Source organism: Heliconius melpomene, chromosome 17, assembly GCF_056956725.1.
Source record: "Heliconius melpomene rosina isolate 202511_hmr_F chromosome 17, ASM5695672v1, whole genome shotgun sequence".
NCBI lineage: Eukaryota > Metazoa > Arthropoda > Insecta > Lepidoptera > Nymphalidae > Heliconius > Heliconius melpomene.
In genome coordinates this window covers 1,176,299-1,194,697 of record NC_140405.1, presented here as the reverse complement: position 1 = coordinate 1,194,697, position 18,399 = coordinate 1,176,299, and the positions used below count along the sequence as shown (strand labels likewise).

Sequence of the window (18,399 nt, the reverse complement as noted above, 5' to 3'; positions counted from 1 at the left end):
ACACTCCGTTATCCACTTTCCGCCCAATTTAGATATATTGCTTGTTGTTGTTGCTTGAGAGGTGAAATGCATTTGTCTTTTTGTAATTAATATATTTTTTTTGAGAATAACAATTTTTAATTTTCAACTAGCACAACTGTACTGTCAGACTCTTTTTACATTCTACTTCACTCGTTTGGTGCAACAATGACACAATTTAATAATAGATATAATTTAACAATAGAAAAAAAATTAAAAATAAAATAAAGTTTAATAGCTCAATATATGCGGCAAGACTATTAACAAATTTTTAATGGATTACATGTAATATTTCAAAAATATAAATACGATATTATTGCACCTTATTTTCTACTTGATATTTTTTATCAAAAAAAGCACGGGCTAAGAGTAGTGTATGTATGTTTGTCATAATATAACGTAGAAAATGCTATTGTATTTTTTAAAGTTTAAACTTTAGAAGATACTATTATACTAGGTAGAATTTATTTTTATAAGACTTTTTAAGTAGGTATATAAGTAAATGTATTTTTCCTTAATTTAAACATATCACTAGTTTTATGCATTTAATAAAATAAAATGATTTATTTCTCAGTCATTTATTTATTGTAAGTTATGCCCTTTTTAAAAAAGAGAATAAACTCTAATTGTATAAACTATAATTGTATAAAAAATATTCCAAAGTAAATAGCTGGAGAGCTTTTAAAGGCAAATTCATGATTTAATTTTATTATCACTTTTTTGAAGATTTTCAAGTAACATTGGATTCTGAATGGATATCTTGTAACTTAAGTCATAAGAATATTTCAACAACTTTCATCGTTCTTGTTGTTTATTGATTCTTGGATAAAGAATTATAAAAAAAAAATTGTTCTCTCTTAGGGTAAATAATTTTAAAATGACTAAAAAAAGCTAGTGTGAAAAGCTCGTCGGACTTGTGCACCGAGGGTTCCTTACGAATTTCATGATTTTAGGTAGATCTGAAGATGAGTTGTAACTCATAAAAGTTTGGAAACTTAAGTTTGCGGGCTACTATTTCTAATGTAATAATAGGCATAATGATTAATTAATAAATCTATCTAAACGAGTTTTTATTTAAGTAACTTTTATTACATATTTTTGTTTAACAATTATTTGAATAACTACGCTACGCTTGAATACTACGATTGGAGTCAGATAGTTCAAATAAGGATGAACCAATTAAAACAAATGTATGTTTTATTATTTTTTATTACATATTCCATTAGAATACTTTCTATATTTATTATTGTACATGCTTACATCGGCTCCAGCACGCACACTGTCAGACATTACAGACCATACGCGGAGAAATAGAACGAAGAGAAGAAGGAATTATCTATAATATTAGTATGTATCTCGAATCTATTGCAGAAATCCTTATGGCCCATAATGTCTTAACTATAGTTTGTCTACGCACCGTATCTACATTGTTACGAACATTGCAAATGTTCAACTTTTTAGTGCCATTTTGTATGGAAATTTGAATTTTTTTTTAACTATATTTCTTTAAAATTACTTAGTAAAATAATCATATTTTTTTAACTAAAATCCCTTTGGTGTTATCATTTGCAATGTCCAGCAACTTGTACAAATTAAATGCAGCGGAGGTCTACGTAAATGCTCGTTTGATCGCATTTGTGAAGCTCTCTAATATGTCTAGAAGCTTAGTCTATGGTATGTCTGTTGTTAGCATACTAGGTTACATATTGGAATTAGAAAATAATTTAGAAATACCTAGGTACATATATTAATATAAAAAACTCGTAAAATTTCAAAAGAAAACATCAAATATTTATTTTAACAAGTATAAAAAAATATCAGAATTACCATAAACAAGGCATTAAAAGTTGATTGGTTTTTTCGGAATTCATAGTAAATAAGCCGTTTAGATAAAGATTGATTCGTCCTACAGCCTCTGACCGGCCCTCGCCGACTACTGACAGTTAGTTTACATAATGTATCCTAGAACCTTAAATATCTATAAATAATTCAAGCGCAAAGATATGTACAATATTTTTACACGTTACATCATTTAAGTACCTATTTACAAATTAGAATTCTTTATACATCATAAAAAAGATAACTATACCGCTCTATTATATATCACCGCGAAACGAATACCTACATTCACATACATATAATATAAATTGTATTATTAATATTTTAATTATAAATTAAAAGTACCTTAAACTAAATAAAATGTAAGACGTATTAAATTACAGTGTATTGCTTCGTTTAGTCACATTTTGCAAAAATATCACGATGCGTCGGCCACGGCGGCGCAGGCGCAGCTGAGGAGACTCCTTCGCATACCAATATTTATATTTTATAAACATTTCGTAAAAAATATTCTTCGACGCCCTATCACCAATCGCTCAGTCCCTAGCGTTTAAATTAACATTCTAACACGGAATAGACACCACAATTTAAATGAGACACATTTATGGACATACAATACATCTAAACTACAATAATTATATTACACTCTTCTTACTGACTTACGAGTTACGACTACTTTACTTGGATACTGTCGGCTGGGCTCGAACGCGACGAAACTTTAAATGGGGATAATTTATTTTATTTATTAAATACACAGGAGATTTCTACTTTACATCGAGTTTATTTTATTATTTTTTATTTTTATAATACATATATTACTCTCATATACTATAATTCAGGTATTCAGAGCGCACAACAAAAGCTTCTGTAGATTGCAGATTTCTTGTTAAATCGATTGTTTAATCGCCAATTACTAAAGGGACGTATATATCAATTAAAATCGAAATTCGTTAAATCTGCAATATTCAGTGGCTGTATGATACCACAGACTATATATAAAACAGGCAAAGGGGTAAGAACAGTCAGTCTAAGATAAGTCAGCAAGAAGGTACGACCCTAGACGGTTATGAGAACTACTGATTATTGCACAACACACGCAGTGTCACGTATCCACGTTTAAAATTTCATCTATTTATTTCATTAAGGACTTATTGTTAAGGAATATACGGAGCTGTCACTTTTAAACTATTTTGAAAACTACACAATTACAAAAAAAAGGATTTCAAAATTGTACGCACTATTTTTTTATTTGTTTTATTTTTAGTTTAATAACGGCATTTAATGTCACTATTTAAATAAAATTGAGCCATAAATTGTGACGGATTTGAGACCGACTAGTATCTAAAATAAACATGATAAGTGAATAAGTGTAGTGCGAAATTCTCCAGTATATAAGAAATTTTCTTTTTAATTATATTGTAGATTATTAGGAAAGATGAGTAGTGAAAGTACAGACTACAGCTACGATAGGAGTATTGGAAATCCGTAGTGTTGCTATTAAACGAAAACTTTGGGTCAATATATTTAAAATGCTTAGATAAAATATAAAATTATTGCTTAATAGTATAGTATTGCGAAGTAATAAGGACCTTAGGTCTAACAATATAAAAGGAACGACTACAAGAATAAAATATTATTTACAAATATCTAAATGTAGGGATTTAAAGAAATATTTGGCTAAAATACGTTAGGAATACATGATTTGTGAAAAAAGTACATTATTCTAAGCGACGACGTGTATAGGATTAAATAAAAAAAATGTAAAAATAATATCAAAATTGATTAAAATGTGATGGCAATTGAGTATTATTGTTTAAAATATTATGCTCAGTTCATATATAAGCGTTAATTAATGATTCGTTACCCTGTCGTAAGTTATTTCAAGAGATTCATTTTAGACCGATGAATAGGGTGATTTAAAAAAAATATATAATTCCTAAACGCAAATCAAATACTACCATACAAAGGATCGACTCTAATATATGATAAAACACCGTCAGTCCATAGACACCTCACTCAAACAGGCCATTACAAAAATAATACGTACAGAGTATCCGAATGTTAAATACAAAGTGGCGAGAAACGAATAGACATTGACATTTACAAATTACCGTTATTGATTTAAGATAATTGTAAATCGCATAGACCGTTCCTATTTTTATTTATTTAATAAGAAATAGATAAGAGAGCTATTTAAGAACTGTAATTTTGGGTATTTTAAATCGTTTATTAAATTTGTTAATGTCAATGTCAAATGGCACGATTAGTGAAATCACGAACGGTGCCGCGCCCGTCCACTCTTTCTCCGTTTTCTTCGTCCATCCCTAACAAATACTATATTAGCGGGATCATCTGCTAGTTGCGGATACTTCGATACTGAGTGGACATCTCTGGCTGCCCACCCATCGACAATACCATGGGATATTAATTCTTCCTTCTCTTCCTCAGTCCACGACCCTCTTCCTTCCCATCCTGCAGCGACTAGTGCCTTCTCTCTCTCCCACGCTCTTGCCGCAGCACGTTTGTGCGCGTGTTTCAAGAGTTTTATTCGTTCTTGCGAAGGATCGACACCGTATCGCAAGACTATCACCGCTTGGGCTGATCCTTTCCCTACTGCGTGTACTCGAACCTAGAAAATATATGTAAATGGTTTTAACTTTGCTAGCCATTTATATTTTATATAGATATATTAATTACGTGTGATTAACTAAAATATTTCGTATAAACATAATTTAAAGATATTTTTTTTCCATTGAGACACGTTCATTCCCCATATTCCGCCGAACTCTGGAAGTGCGCGCGTTACTAAGCATGCGAGGAAACGAAGATATTAAATATTTCATTTTCTCGAGTATGGGAATCGAAATTAAAATCTATCGCGTTGACACTCGCACGCTTGTGGCCCTGCGGCACGTTTGGCTTTCAATGTTTTATAGGTAATGTAAGAAAAAAACACGAGTAGGTATCACTTTGGCTTAATTTTAGAGCCAATACCTAGAATTTTAAAATTTCATGAAAATAATATGTGAAAAGGGTGCCATCCGTATACACGTAGAGTTTTAAAAAGTTTACGATATTTTAATTGATAATAATCACTAACCTCTAGACCTTGGTCGTTAGTCTCATCCTGCGATACATTAAACTTGCCGGACATTCGCCGCAACTCTTCCATATCATCTCTTATTTTAAGTGAATTATCTTTCACGAAATAGAAGACATCTTGATCGTGAATGCTAAAATGCACGTCCAAGAAGTAGGAGTTGTTAAATACTGTAGTTATCACGTCCTCTACAACGCTGTTGGCTCCGTCAGCCACGCTTATATAAGCTTTGCCGTCGACTCTGGATATTAAGACACCTTCGCCGAATACTCCACGTTTGTATGATACTCGTGGAAGTAGGTTTCTTGTAATTGGTTCCATTTTCAATAATGGAGTTGGAACAAATTCTATGTCTGATAACTTGTCATTTACCTGAAATGATAAATGAAATGAATGTAACGAATAAACTTAAATTGAATACAGAAGACCTATCTTCTGTATCCTAATACAGTTGAACAAAATGTATAACAGCAATGAAAGGTTACACTAATTCCCTTTAAATAAATTTATTAAATATATAAGAAGGAGATAAATTAAAGTGATTCAGTGAATAATACACACCTTTTCTATTATACATTGTAATCCCGACATGACACCAAAATCTGGCGCCAATTGAGGAGCAGTCACCGCTGTTTTAGGTTGGAATATCATATCCGTTATATATTTAGCTCCCATCATCTTACTCAGATCGTATCCATACAGCTGTAGCCAACTTGCTAAGTTGGTCATGTATGGAACATTCTGGTCACGATTTATTGGATCATTATTTCTAAATCTGTATATAAATATATCTGTGGGAAGAGTAAGCTTCGTCGCAAGATGTTCCCAGTTAGGTGTCATCCATTGTCCCACAACAGGATCGTATAAGCGATTCTCCAAATAAAGCAAATTGGTATTATAATCGAGTATTCCACCTTGGAAGTCTACGGGTACGTAGAATCCTGGATTTGTATCTTTGACAATTTTACCAAATGGACTGCGTTTTATTTCTTTAATAATTTCACCATTTACATCGAATACCACAAGTGGGGAACCATTATGGTCTGTGGCCACGTAGAAACGTTGATCTTCTGTTTCTATGCAGGTAAGGAAATCGCGTTGATCATACAAAAATCGGATAGTTTTTTCAGTTTTTGGATAATGCATGTGTGTAATTAGATTTGGAGATTGTGGATTAGTGTAGAAGAATTGGGTAATATTATCTTTATCATCTTTCCAAGCAACCAATCTGTTTCTATCGTCATAGTAGTACCACATTTGGAACTTGTCTCTTTCGAATGCGTGCACAAATTGCCCTCTAGAGTTGTATCGGTATTTTTGTTCTCCTCTTCGAATAACAAAACCACGTCCATCGTAGCTACTGAATTCTATGTCACCATACTGTACTACCCTGTCTCCGATATCATAACCAAGATAACGTTTCTCCCCACGTTCGATAATACCGATAATGTTACCATTTTCATCGTAAACGTATTTCCAATCGTCTTCGGAACCTACCACTTCCATTAAGTGACCGTCGTAATTGTAACTCACTCGTTCGTTTGAAGATGTATCACCAATCATCATTTTCTTTGACTTGATTCTATTCCTTACGTCATATTCCAATTCGAGACGGAATACATCAAAGGATTTTATGTTCATGAGAACCGTCTTAATTCTGCCATGATCGTCGTAATCAGTAATCGTAAAGTATTGTTTGCTTGTATCCTGCATAACTGAGCGGTTAAAGGTATTTCTATATATTCGCAAGTCGCTAACGCCTTCAAGAATTCCCAAGTTCTGGTTATATTTGAGGCGCAATTGGGGCATTTCTTTGCTATTAATATTCATATCTATTGTGGAAAGTCTTGCATTGCCGTCATATTGGTATTTGAAGTGCGCGTTATTTAATCCACTCTTCGAATTGAATTTCATTTTTTCGTCTTTTAAGATACCGGCGTGATATTTATAATCCTGTCTTAATTCATAATCTGGATCAGTGATTTCTACGTTCTTAACTAAATGCGTATTTTCGTGATACACATAACGGATAGCCGAAGCTCCAGCTAGTATTGTTTCTAATTTTCCAGTGCTGTCATAAACGTAAAGAATCTTACCTGATTGATGGGGATATATTTTCGCTAGAACATGACCGTCATCATTGTAAAATATTTCATAAGGATGCCTGTTCATTGGCGAGAAATATTGATATTTAAAGTAACCTAAAGAAGTCATCAAAGCAAAAGTATGGATATGACCTCTAGGGGTGGTAAGATTTTGTAAGGCGCCAGAATCATCATAATCTAAGAGATAATCGCTACCTCTAGGTGTTGTTACCTTTAAGGGTAAGCTTGTAAACATGTCTCTAAACGAATAGGCTAGAGAAGATCCGTCACCGTAACGAATTTCGTGCAATCTGCCTGCTCTATCATACCCATAAGTTTCATTCAAGTCGCCCCATCGCCAACTAGTAAGTCTGTTAAATCTATCATAGTCCAGTTCAACTTCAGCAAATATACCACTCCTAGGTCCCCATTTCACGGGTCGTGCCATCCTATCATACGTTACGTTTAGCAATTCAACTTTATCATCCATGAATACTGCAACTGTCGATGTGTCTCTATCATATTCCAGTGTTAGTAGATTTTCGCCATTAACACGTAATTTGCGACCAATTTGAGCAACTGCCTTGCTACTCTTACCCTTATTCGATTGCAATCTACGTAAGAAATATCTCCATTCGAATCGATTTGCTAAATCTCCACCAACTTCAGTTCTTTGTTTAGCTGGTACTGGGTAGCTTTCACCTAAAATAGGATCGATTTCTGACAATATTGTGTATGGAACTGTATCTGTTGATATAACATGACCCCATGGCATGCTTGAAGATATGCTACCATCAGTTGATATGATTGTCTTCTTTTCAGCTTCACCAACTTTGGAGTTAACGGACGAACCCTTTATCAAGATAGAAATAGGCTTTCTATTATTTTCGCTTACGAGCACCGTTGCTCCTTTAAGACTTAAATCGAATGTTAAGTTAATAATTCTGCCAGTTGGTGTTACAGCGGATGTTAATCTTCCGAATTCGTCATATTTATAGATGTAGCTTCTCCCAGTACTATCATATTTGGCTTTGAGCAATCCTGTCGTGCCGTGATAGTCGAAAGTCATATTAAAGTTATCAGGAGTTCGTAATTCCTGAAGCATTTTCATTCTTGACATTTTTAGTCTGCATTTTTGACCTTTAGTATTTTCTATGGAATTAACCAAACTAGAGTAGTCTCTTAATAGAAATACTTTGTTTCCTGCTGCATCAGTTACTGTACTTAATTTTCCATTACTAGTGTTAACTGTGTACGTAAATACATAATTATTTTCGCCAGTGAAAATATTTTTAGTCATAACATGTTGTCCAAATCTGTTGAAAATATAGGTTTCTTGAGTATCCGGGGCATAAATTTCATATTCCCTTGCGCCACTGGCGTCGGGAATGCTGGCAGTAACTGATCGAATCCTATAATTGGCTTGATCTGCAATATGTACATTTCCATCAGGGCTTACAGTTACAGCTGATATTGTATTGAACTTAGAATTTGAGGCCAAGAAATGATCAGCTTCGAAGCAATCGCAGCCTCGTTCCAGACAATTGCATTTAGACTCTGCTCCAGCATATAAAGAAATCTTTCCATCAGTAGTAATAAGTCTGACTCTATTAATTCTCTGTGAATCACTTTCAGCCACATATAAGTCTCCGGCTGCACCAAAACCTATACTTTGCGGCATAACAAGTGTCGCATATGTTGCTAATTCCATATCGTATCCAGTTAAAGGAGAAGGACAATGAAGAGGTCTTCCGGCGATGACTTTCACTCTACCGTCGGGTGCCATTTGTAAAATCATATGGTCATCTATGATATGTAAGCTATTATCCAGTGGATTGATAGCTAGTTCTGTCGGCCATCTCAAATGCACTTCCTCAACACTCAGCGTTCCTTCACAGGGAATTGGCTTCCAGTGAGCTCTATGCATGTGATTACCAATAACAGTAGTAATGATTCCATCTCTATCAACCATTCGTATGTTTGTTCCATCTGCGAAATATAAAACATTGTCAATGGATACTGCAACTCCTTTCGGATATGCTAACTTAGCATCTCTTGCTAACGCTCCATCACCACAGTGAGCCTCGTCTCCTGGGAGACATCTTTCTCCAGAACCAACAACGGTTTCCCAATTTCTTTCGGGATCGCTGAAGTCGTCTGTATTTCGAACTTTAATGATTTGATGAGATTCTGGATCAGAGATGTAGAGAGTACCATCCAGTGGAGATAAGGCCATGTGGTAGCGATATGACACTCTTGTAGCACTGAAAGAAGTTAACATTATTTACTATTAATATTCATTAAAGACACAAAAAATGATGCTTAATAATGAAAACGCAACGACAAAAAACAACTTTGAAATAAGTACATATAATAGACAAGTCGATATTTATTTTGTGTACTAACTATTGAAATATTTACAATTTTCAAAATTTTATTAAATAATAAGTCAACTCACTTTAATTTGACAACGGTTCTCACGGTGCCATCGGTATTAATCTTTCTAACCAAGTTAAAGTCTCCCACAAATATGGAGCCATCTGGAGCAGCTACCAGTGCTACTGGAGCTAGTAGCCTCTGTTTGATGGCAGTTCCTGAGCATTCGGAACATTCCAGAGCGCGTTGCCTGCCGTCTCCCATAGTAGTGATGATAAGCCGTGGCTTGTGTTTAAGGTAAATGTTTGTGCCATCACCTTTCTGAAGTATACCTGAAAAGCGATATCATTCGTAATATTAAAAGAAAGAATACATTGGGATGTTAAAAAAATGTATTGCAAGAGAACATTTTTACTTGGTACATATGTATATATATAAAACACCTAACTCACCTTCGTGGAAGTTATACCGATGATGTATATCCAAATTCCAGCCACCAACGTCAGAGATACTCATATCATGTCCACTCAATTTAGTGGTCTGTACGTTCCAAATAATATCCTTACAATCTGTGTATTGGTAACCCACTTTTACCAAGGCTGTGGTCACACCATATACTCTTTGCCTATAAACGTTTAGTCTATTCCAAGGGTACGTAAACTTAATGACTGGATCTGCTTCAAAGGTCTTTTCAAAGAGAATACCTTCGATCGTTATTCTCAAATGAATCAGAGCTAATGTTGGTGGAACTTTTTCTGGTGTTAACTGTAACTGAATAGTAGAGAGATATCCAGCTGCTCTAGAACTGTGGTAGACAAGGTTCAATCCTGTTCCTGGTATCTGAAGGCTTTCTTGGACCACCTGGAAAAATAAAACAATTAGATGTGTAATAATTTTCTTCAAATATATATTCACGGAAATAAATAATCTAATTAAAATAATAATGTCATAAAAATTTACCTATGTATGTACATATATATGTATATTATATAGCATAAGCTGTCAGCTGAGTCAACTTTTAAAACATTGTCATTATAAATCTCTTCTATCTTAACATTTGGTGATATGCCAAAAGTTACAGACTTGCCATGACTTAGATTTATGACTTTCATTTTGCGGCAAGACAAATTATTTAGTATAAAAGAATTCGGAATACTCATTATATTAAAATATCTCATAAAGGTCATTTCGAAGTTAAAGTAATGTATGAAAAATTTGTAGGAAATTTGGTTGAAAATATTTTAATTTTTACCTGAGATTCTGCTAGAATGGCGCTTTTATCTGGACAGGCGCCCTGGAAGCCATGTTTCCACGTAGCAAGTACTACAGGTTTCATCATGTCATAATCATGGGCAAGACACGCCTGTGGGGGACCCATACCGCCCTTATCGTCGGATGTCGTCATTACAACTTCGTCTATTATCACCACCTGTAAAAACGTGTAAATATATTCTTAGAAAAAGTATAAACATTTGAAAATAGCGAGATTAAAATCCGTGCCTTTTAAAAACCGTCCAAAGTTATTATTTTTTCTATCCTTAGTGTGGGATATCACTTTAAAATCGTGCAAACATGTTCACATTATTTATAAAATAAGGCTCGCGTAAGTCATTTATGTAAGACTGATACTTAAGTAAAATTAAATTATAACGAAGTTAAATACTGCGAATTTAGATTAAAGCTCTGAAAATTATCTAATAGCTTTTAAATTCAGAAAATACTTACTAACTTAATAAGTTATCTAAGAGTGAAACGAGACCAAGTTATTCCTTTCAGTCCCGACAGACGTTTATGAGATTTATACGTGTTAGACGGATTTTAGCGTCATCTAAAGTTTCAAATTAAGTCTTAATACCTAATACTGGCTTGATTGTCGTTTCGCATGTTTTGGAGCTCGCAAAAAATAATTACTTGCACAGTTTGTCGCTTAAGTTGTTCTAGTTGATGTCTCGTTCGAGGTAACGACGCTAAGGAATTTTAATTACAGCGTCTAATGTCTAAGTTTAAATTCAAGATTTTGTTCGATATTACTAACGAGAATTTAAATTCGTATAACTTTAGTTAGGATGAAATCAGAAATATAATAAACATTTACGTATGATCATAAGAAAATAAAAAACAAAATGATGTGTAATGTGCAAATTCAGAATTTCAAATTTTGTTTGAAATATTTGATAAGTACATACATGTAAGTATAACGATTGAGTAATTCAATTTACATACCTCATTCCAAGGCACGAACACGACTTGGGTAGATCTCTTGAAGGGTGCTCTTCCGAAATGAAGGGTGACCGCCCCTCCTCCGTTAACGAGAAGATCGAACCAACCGTCCTCTCTTGTCAACGTGAACCCTTCCAAAGGTGTGGATGTGGAGACCCTCACGCCGACCAGACCAGACCCGAGGGATGTAACCACTCTACCCCTAATTACTGCAGATCGGCTGAAATTTTTATGAAAATAGCTGTAGCTTCTGTTAGCCTAATCCCTAAGTTATTTCGTGCAAATTCAGTCAAAATTTTTAAAATAAATCCTCAATTCTATATAGTAGAATCTCACTAACGCGGCACTACTATGTACCAGAGGGCGCTGGGGTGTTGGAATGCTCGTAATACTGCATTGTGCAGCAAATAAACCGTCCATAGAAATGAAATAATATTTTTTGTTAATAATCTATAAGTTATTCATAACTGTAACATATCCCACGATTAATTAATAACATAGTTTTAAATGAAACCCTATTTGTGGCACATTCTTGTGCAAATTGTGGTCTTTGTTTCAAAACCTGTTTCTAAAAATTATATTCGAAGGATGCCGGATTATTGGCCATAAACGATGTAAAGATCTATTACATTTAATGCCTGACTATGTGAGATTTCACTGTATTTTCTTTGACGTAATGTGTTTTGTCACGATGATAATATTTTAAGGAACTTTATATGACCATTTTCGTGTCATAAATAATCACATCAAACTTTTCATTTTAAACTCTAATTATTGCTAAGCACACGTAATAGAAAGTTTATAACGTTCATTAAAATGCTTGCACGCTAAAAGTGGCAGAATTTCTTTGAAATTTAACATGTTAATTTTATTTTTTAATGCTAAAAGTCAACATGGCTAAGTTAGAATTTATATTTCAATTTATATAAAGTAAGGTAATCTTTAATCGTTAGCGATGAATTACTTTGTTCACAACTTGTACAAAGAACAAACTACGATGGAATTTAGATATTTCTAAAGATAAAAATACTATTTAATTTTATCATATAGGAATGTAAAATATATATAAAATGGAAAATGGAACTGAATTAACTACATATTGCACAGGACAATTTATAATTGTTTTAACTTGATCAAATTTAATTAGTGTTCAATTGAGTGAAAAGGATTAAAGTATTCGAAAGGCTATATTACTATTTAAAATTCAATTTTCTACAATCCAAAAATGTGTGATACCTAAAACTACTATAAAATGTATTATTGTTATAAAATATGAATATTTATAAGAAGCGTAACACAAAACTCACAGGACATATATTCAGGTTCAATACACAGTATCATGCACGTACAAACACATTATATTTTGCCAATGAAACAGATATAGATATATTTAGCACAAACACAAAACAAATGAAAAGACACACAAACTCCTACCTATATTCGTTTCTAGATCTTACCTCGTATTGAAGTGGTTCCAAAACATACTGAGCAGCGAAAAGACGAAAAATCACATACAATAAGTATCATTGGATACATTGTTAATAAAGGAAGAGACGTTAGAATATGTTAGAGATAATGACAGAAAATATTCGTAAACATAAAGTACATGCAAGTGCCAATTTAGCGTTTATCCGTTAAATTAGAATTAGTTTAAAACAAATCTTAATTATAAGGTGAAACAAAAAAATAAATACAATTTCATGTAAATAAAGAGGACTGACTGGGGCACAACATTGCGTATGTTATATATATTTCATTTGCTTAGATCATTTGATAACAACATCAAATGATCTGACAATTCTTAAACCTAAATTAACACCGAACATTTATCTCACCTTTCATTAAACGTTTCCTGTTTTGCGTAGTTTTGTAAACTACCTTCATCTATAAGGAACTTCATCCTTTCGAAGAAAGATGCTGTGATGGCTGGTGGCTGTTTTCTTAGAAGAATATCTGTTGGTTTAGGAGATGAGACGCAGAGCTGACTTCCTTTACAGGCTGCACTCTGGCAGCATTCTGGATCTTCACAGTCGATCAATCCATCTATTAAACATAATATGACATAGTGGTATTAAGATTCGTAATTGTCACCGTTTTAGTAAATATACATCTAAAATATTGATAGTTATATTTTACATAAATACTTTACTTTACTTTACTACGAGTATTATATTTAGACTTTTTGTATATACCTTTATCATTGTCTTTGGAATCATCACAAATTTGTTCTTTCAGAGTAGTACAATCAGGACCGTCCCAGCCGTCAAAACACTTGCATTCCCAATGTCCATCATTAGCCACCCTGCACTGTCCATGTCCTGCGCAGCCTCGTGGACAACCTTCAAGTGTGCAGTGTCTCCCATTCCATCCAGAAACACAGAGACATGTTCCATTCTTACACTGACCATGATCACTACATCTCGAATCGCATAGCTTTGATGTGCAGTATTCGCCGGTCCATCCTTGATCGCACACGCAGGACTCACCGACGCAACGTCCGTGAGGACCGCAGTCTAAGTCGCACACCTCTGTAAACAGAGTTTACTTGTATATTTCTTAAAATAAAAATTTAATTAAATGAAAATGAGAATAAAATTACAATCTAATTTTGTTATCCAAAATCTCTTTTTGGTTAAAATTCCCCACGAAAATGAGGTAATTTCGTTTGATAAAAATTAAGTTTATATAAATATTTGTTTTTTATTTCCAAAAATCACTTACTGGTTTATAACAAAACAAAACTTTCACACTCAGAACGGTAAGTTAAATCGTTAATTAATTAATTAATTAATATTTATTCTATTAAGGTATATTTAAACTTTTAACAATGTAATACTGGTATTATAAAACTAAGAATAACAATATTTATTTCTAAAATAGGATATTACATTTAAGGCTGTACATAATTTCAGTAACGTACCCTTGGAGCAGTCATCTCCCGACCACCTAGCGTGACATGTACAAGTTTGTGTATCCACGTCGAAGGTGCCATGACCAGAACAATCCGGCAAACATTGTAACGCGTCTTTGTCCATAGTTCCGCAATCCAATCCTTTCCAACCTTTTTTGCAAACACAAGAACCTTCAATACAAAAGCCATGGCCCGAACAAGTGGGATGAGGACAATCTATTTCCTCGCAAAATTTGCCTTTATAGCCTCTAACACAGGAACATTTTCCGTTAACGCAATGTCCGTGGCCGTTACAATCTGGTACTTCACATTCATCGTGGCGTAACGAGCATTCTTTGCCCTTCCACCCGGGATTGCATTGACATTCCCCATTTATATATTCTCCTCTCTGACTGCAAAGCACTGGACATACGCCTATAAAATAAATAAGCGATATAAATACTTGTTTTAATCAGCTAAAAGCGAAATGGAATTGGACTTTCAATATGATAAAAGTAAAGTGTGAGGGTTTAAGTTAATAAAACTTCACTTGGTTTATTATTACTAGCGACATACATTCTTCGACACAGCAAATGTTATATATGTAATAACATGTTGATGTTCTATTTTCGACAATAATAACAGTAACATCAACTATTTTCATTTATGAGTAATGTCATGGAATATGATATCGCTTTTGTAATTTCACATACTTTTACTATTTGTACAATACTGAATAATATATTAGAATTATATTGTATAAAGAAGTTTTCAAAATATAGAAAATTCTCTATAGACACTTACTTTCGCTACAGTCGTCTCCGCCGAAGCCAGGCTGACATTGGCAGTGTCCCATCAAACATTCTCCTTTCCCAGAACAGCCGTTCGGACAGTTATGGGTCATATCATCGGCGACCATCGCAATAAATGATATTTCCTGAGGATCCCCATCATCGTTATACAGAGATAAGAACCAGTGACCTTGTTCCATATAATGTGTTATTTCTTTCTTAACGGACGGCTACAAAAGAATTTTAAATGTAATGACAATGTTAAAAGCTACTTACTACTAAAAAATGTCGCATTTTGATTTTATTAAATAAAGTAAATTGACTTGAATATTTTCTGTTAAATGTATTTCTACTTTTACTTACATGTGACGCCCTTGTGGTTCGAGCTTTAAATCCGCTTAGAACTTCTAAGAAATGATATTGAGTGTGTGTCGGCAAAGCGTTCCGTCTCGCGTAGACACCTATAGACGCGCCCCGCGGTATCATATAGTCGAATTTGACGTAAGCCGCTTCGGATTGATAAAACTGCATGTTCCAATAGCTATACGGAAGGATTTCTTTTGATAATTTTTCACCTAAAGTTATTTGTTTGAATGTCGTCCCATCAGGTGGGAACGACTGTGCTGGGAATGTACGCGCACCTACGGAGTAAATGTTCATTAGAGCATTCGTTAAACTTAAGTACGACGCAAATCATGCGATGTGCTGTGATATATTATGAGTGTTACTAATTTATGCTATATATAGACAGTAAGACGGGATATTACATACAATTTTGGTAATTTTATTTCTTTTACTATAGATATGTTTTGCTAACTAATACATTTGTTTATATTTTTTTTGTTCCTTATATTAACAATACCTAGAAATAAATTGATACTATTTATCATGTGTAAAAACCCATCTTCAGTACATACCATTATTTGATTTTATTAGGAAATTGATTTAAGATGAAAGTTTGATGCTAATTAAAAGCCATGCAAATTAACAACAGAAATAAGATTCTTTTACTAATTGAGCATGCATATTAGAGTGTTAGATGTCTTAGACAATGTGTTGCTTATATCCGGCAGATGTAATTTTTGGTGATCGTTAGTAAATTATCTGAACGCAAAATTTTGAGACCTCACCTTCCAATATTAGAATTGGTGGAGGCTTTACTTTTGGGCATACGCATTTGGGCAAATCAGTTGTAAAACTATCTGGTTCCGAAGAAGATTCTGTAGTTTCTGTTGATATTACTTCATTAGAGGTTGACGTGATGAGTTCATGGACAGTGGATGTTTCATAAGAATCAGACTGCCTAGTTACATCTGTTGTCGCGTCTATAGTAGAGTCTATCTGTGTGATTGAGGAGGTCTCAAAAAAGTTATTTTCGCTAGAAGCAGTGGTTAGCTCTATTGTGCTATAATCTGTAACATTTTTTGATGCTTCTCTACTAATAGTTGTAGTCTTGTCTGAATAATCGTCATATACATTTTCAGAGTTATTCACATCTTCACACGATGGGCATGAACATTCACAGCTTCCACCCCAATTTTCTGTGTTAACTGTTTTAACGTTTTTTGTAGTACTATCGATTGTCACTGGCTTATTAAAATTTGTGGGCACTGTAGGTTCACTGCTCATGGGCGTTATTTTAAATGTTGGGATTTCATTTCCTTCACCAACTGTAGGAACAGTTACCGTCAGTGAATATAAAGGCTTATACGAGTCATTAGCGTCATCAGCAGAAATGGTTAGGTTAATTAAAACATGTTTAGCATTTGTCATAGTGTCTTGAGTTTTTGAATCGGTAGCAATATTTAAAGTTGATGGTTCACTTTCAGTTTTCAATGGAGTTGGAGTACTAATTGTATACATAGTATCTGTATAATTAGTAACACTCGGCGAAGGCTCAGTTATTGACAATACATGCTTATTTATTTGATTAGGCTTATGCGTAGTAAACATAGTTGCACTGTCCATCGAGGGTAATTTTGTTATGTGTGTTGTTTTTAGGAGTGCTTCCACGGTTTTCAGTTCATTTAAGACTTCATTGTCGGTGACAAAATTAGGTTTGTGCGTAGTAAAAACAGGGGTGCTTTCAGTTAAAACAGTTTTTATTTTTGGCGTGTTAGGTGATAGGTTAAAAGAATTTGCAGTTTTATAAACATTTTTCTCAGTATTAGGGAGTGTACTATGCTCACTTTCATAATGAAATTTTTCCAAACTACTGTCTCTTTCAGTGGGATCATTAGAATATATACGTAACTCCTCGCTTACTTCATTTAATCTGGTTAGTAGTTTTAGATATTGAAGTTTCTGTAATCCATATGAGTAGACTGAAGATGAATCACTTTGCATATAACTTGGTTCATATGCAATGTCATCTTTTTTATTGAATGACATTTCACGAGGATTATCTATGTTAGTTTCTTTGGATTTAGTTCTTAAGTTTTTGTTAAGTATGGTTCTCACGTTTTCTTGCGATTTAACTCTCGAGTTGGATTCGGAACTAATGTTTGAAGTTTTGGTTTCAAGCGTAGTGTTATTATTAGTTAGAACACCAGTGTTAATCGATTCACCAGAGGTAGACATAGAAGCGTTATAAGCATTTACACTTCCCGATTGTTCTGCAGACGGTTTTATTGACACACTATACACTAAGCTAACAGTGGTCAAAGGTGCGGTATTTTCATGCACATCTACATAAGAAGAGTCCGTAGAAGAAACAGAATTTAAAGAAGAAACAGAAGAATTTAAAGAAGCATGCCCATCTAAACTTCTACGAGGGCGTGTATGTATTTCTTGTTTACCTGAAGATGATGCCGAACTCTGGGATGGCTTTGATAATGATTTGTTACTAGATTCTAGCGTCGTTGCTTTCGACGTCGGAAATTTATCCGTTTCACTGACTAACACTGAACATGGTTTAGCGTTTTGATATGACCAGTTGTCAGTGAAATAGGACGCTGTAAAAATAAAATCCATTAGGCTCATTAAAAAAACATATATATGTAGGTATACTTGTATAATAAAAATTACTTGTCTGGGGTAGGTATGTATTTGAATTCGCAGTTATAAAATTAAAATAGAAAT

The 18,399-nt window shown here is 33.8% G+C and overlaps 1 protein-coding gene across 3 annotated transcripts in view; it reads right to left on the bottom strand.

The window, feature by feature from the left end:
• Nucleotides 1-1,209: 1,209 nt before the first annotated feature.
• Nucleotides 1,210-18,399, bottom strand: part of Ten-m (teneurin transmembrane protein Ten-m) — a 368,238-nt gene continuing 351,048 nt past the window's right edge. For 2 of the 3 annotated variants that reach the window (XM_085200054.1, XM_085200053.1), the window contains 14 exons: nucleotides 16,449-18,272; nucleotides 15,682-15,959; nucleotides 15,332-15,548; nucleotides 14,558-14,962; nucleotides 13,830-14,165; nucleotides 13,473-13,680; nucleotides 13,095-13,121; nucleotides 11,641-11,857; nucleotides 10,670-10,846; nucleotides 9,870-10,278; nucleotides 9,500-9,749; nucleotides 5,519-9,305; nucleotides 4,958-5,329; nucleotides 1,210-4,486 (listed from right to left, as the gene is read on the bottom strand). In XM_085200054.1, coding sequence (XP_085056180.1) covers nucleotides 4,130-4,486; nucleotides 4,958-5,329; nucleotides 5,519-9,305; nucleotides 9,500-9,749; nucleotides 9,870-10,278; nucleotides 10,670-10,846; nucleotides 11,641-11,857; nucleotides 13,095-13,121; nucleotides 13,473-13,680; nucleotides 13,830-14,165; nucleotides 14,558-14,962; nucleotides 15,332-15,548; nucleotides 15,682-15,959; nucleotides 16,449-18,272 — 8,864 coding nt within the window. In that variant the 3' untranslated portion in view covers nucleotides 1,210-4,129. The remainder of the gene's footprint in view (nucleotides 4,487-4,957; nucleotides 5,330-5,518; nucleotides 9,306-9,499; nucleotides 9,750-9,869; nucleotides 10,279-10,669; nucleotides 10,847-11,640; nucleotides 11,858-13,094; nucleotides 13,122-13,472; nucleotides 13,681-13,829; nucleotides 14,166-14,557; nucleotides 14,963-15,331; nucleotides 15,549-15,681; nucleotides 15,960-16,448; nucleotides 18,273-18,399) is intronic. The other variant, XM_085200055.1, reaches the window with a different exon arrangement.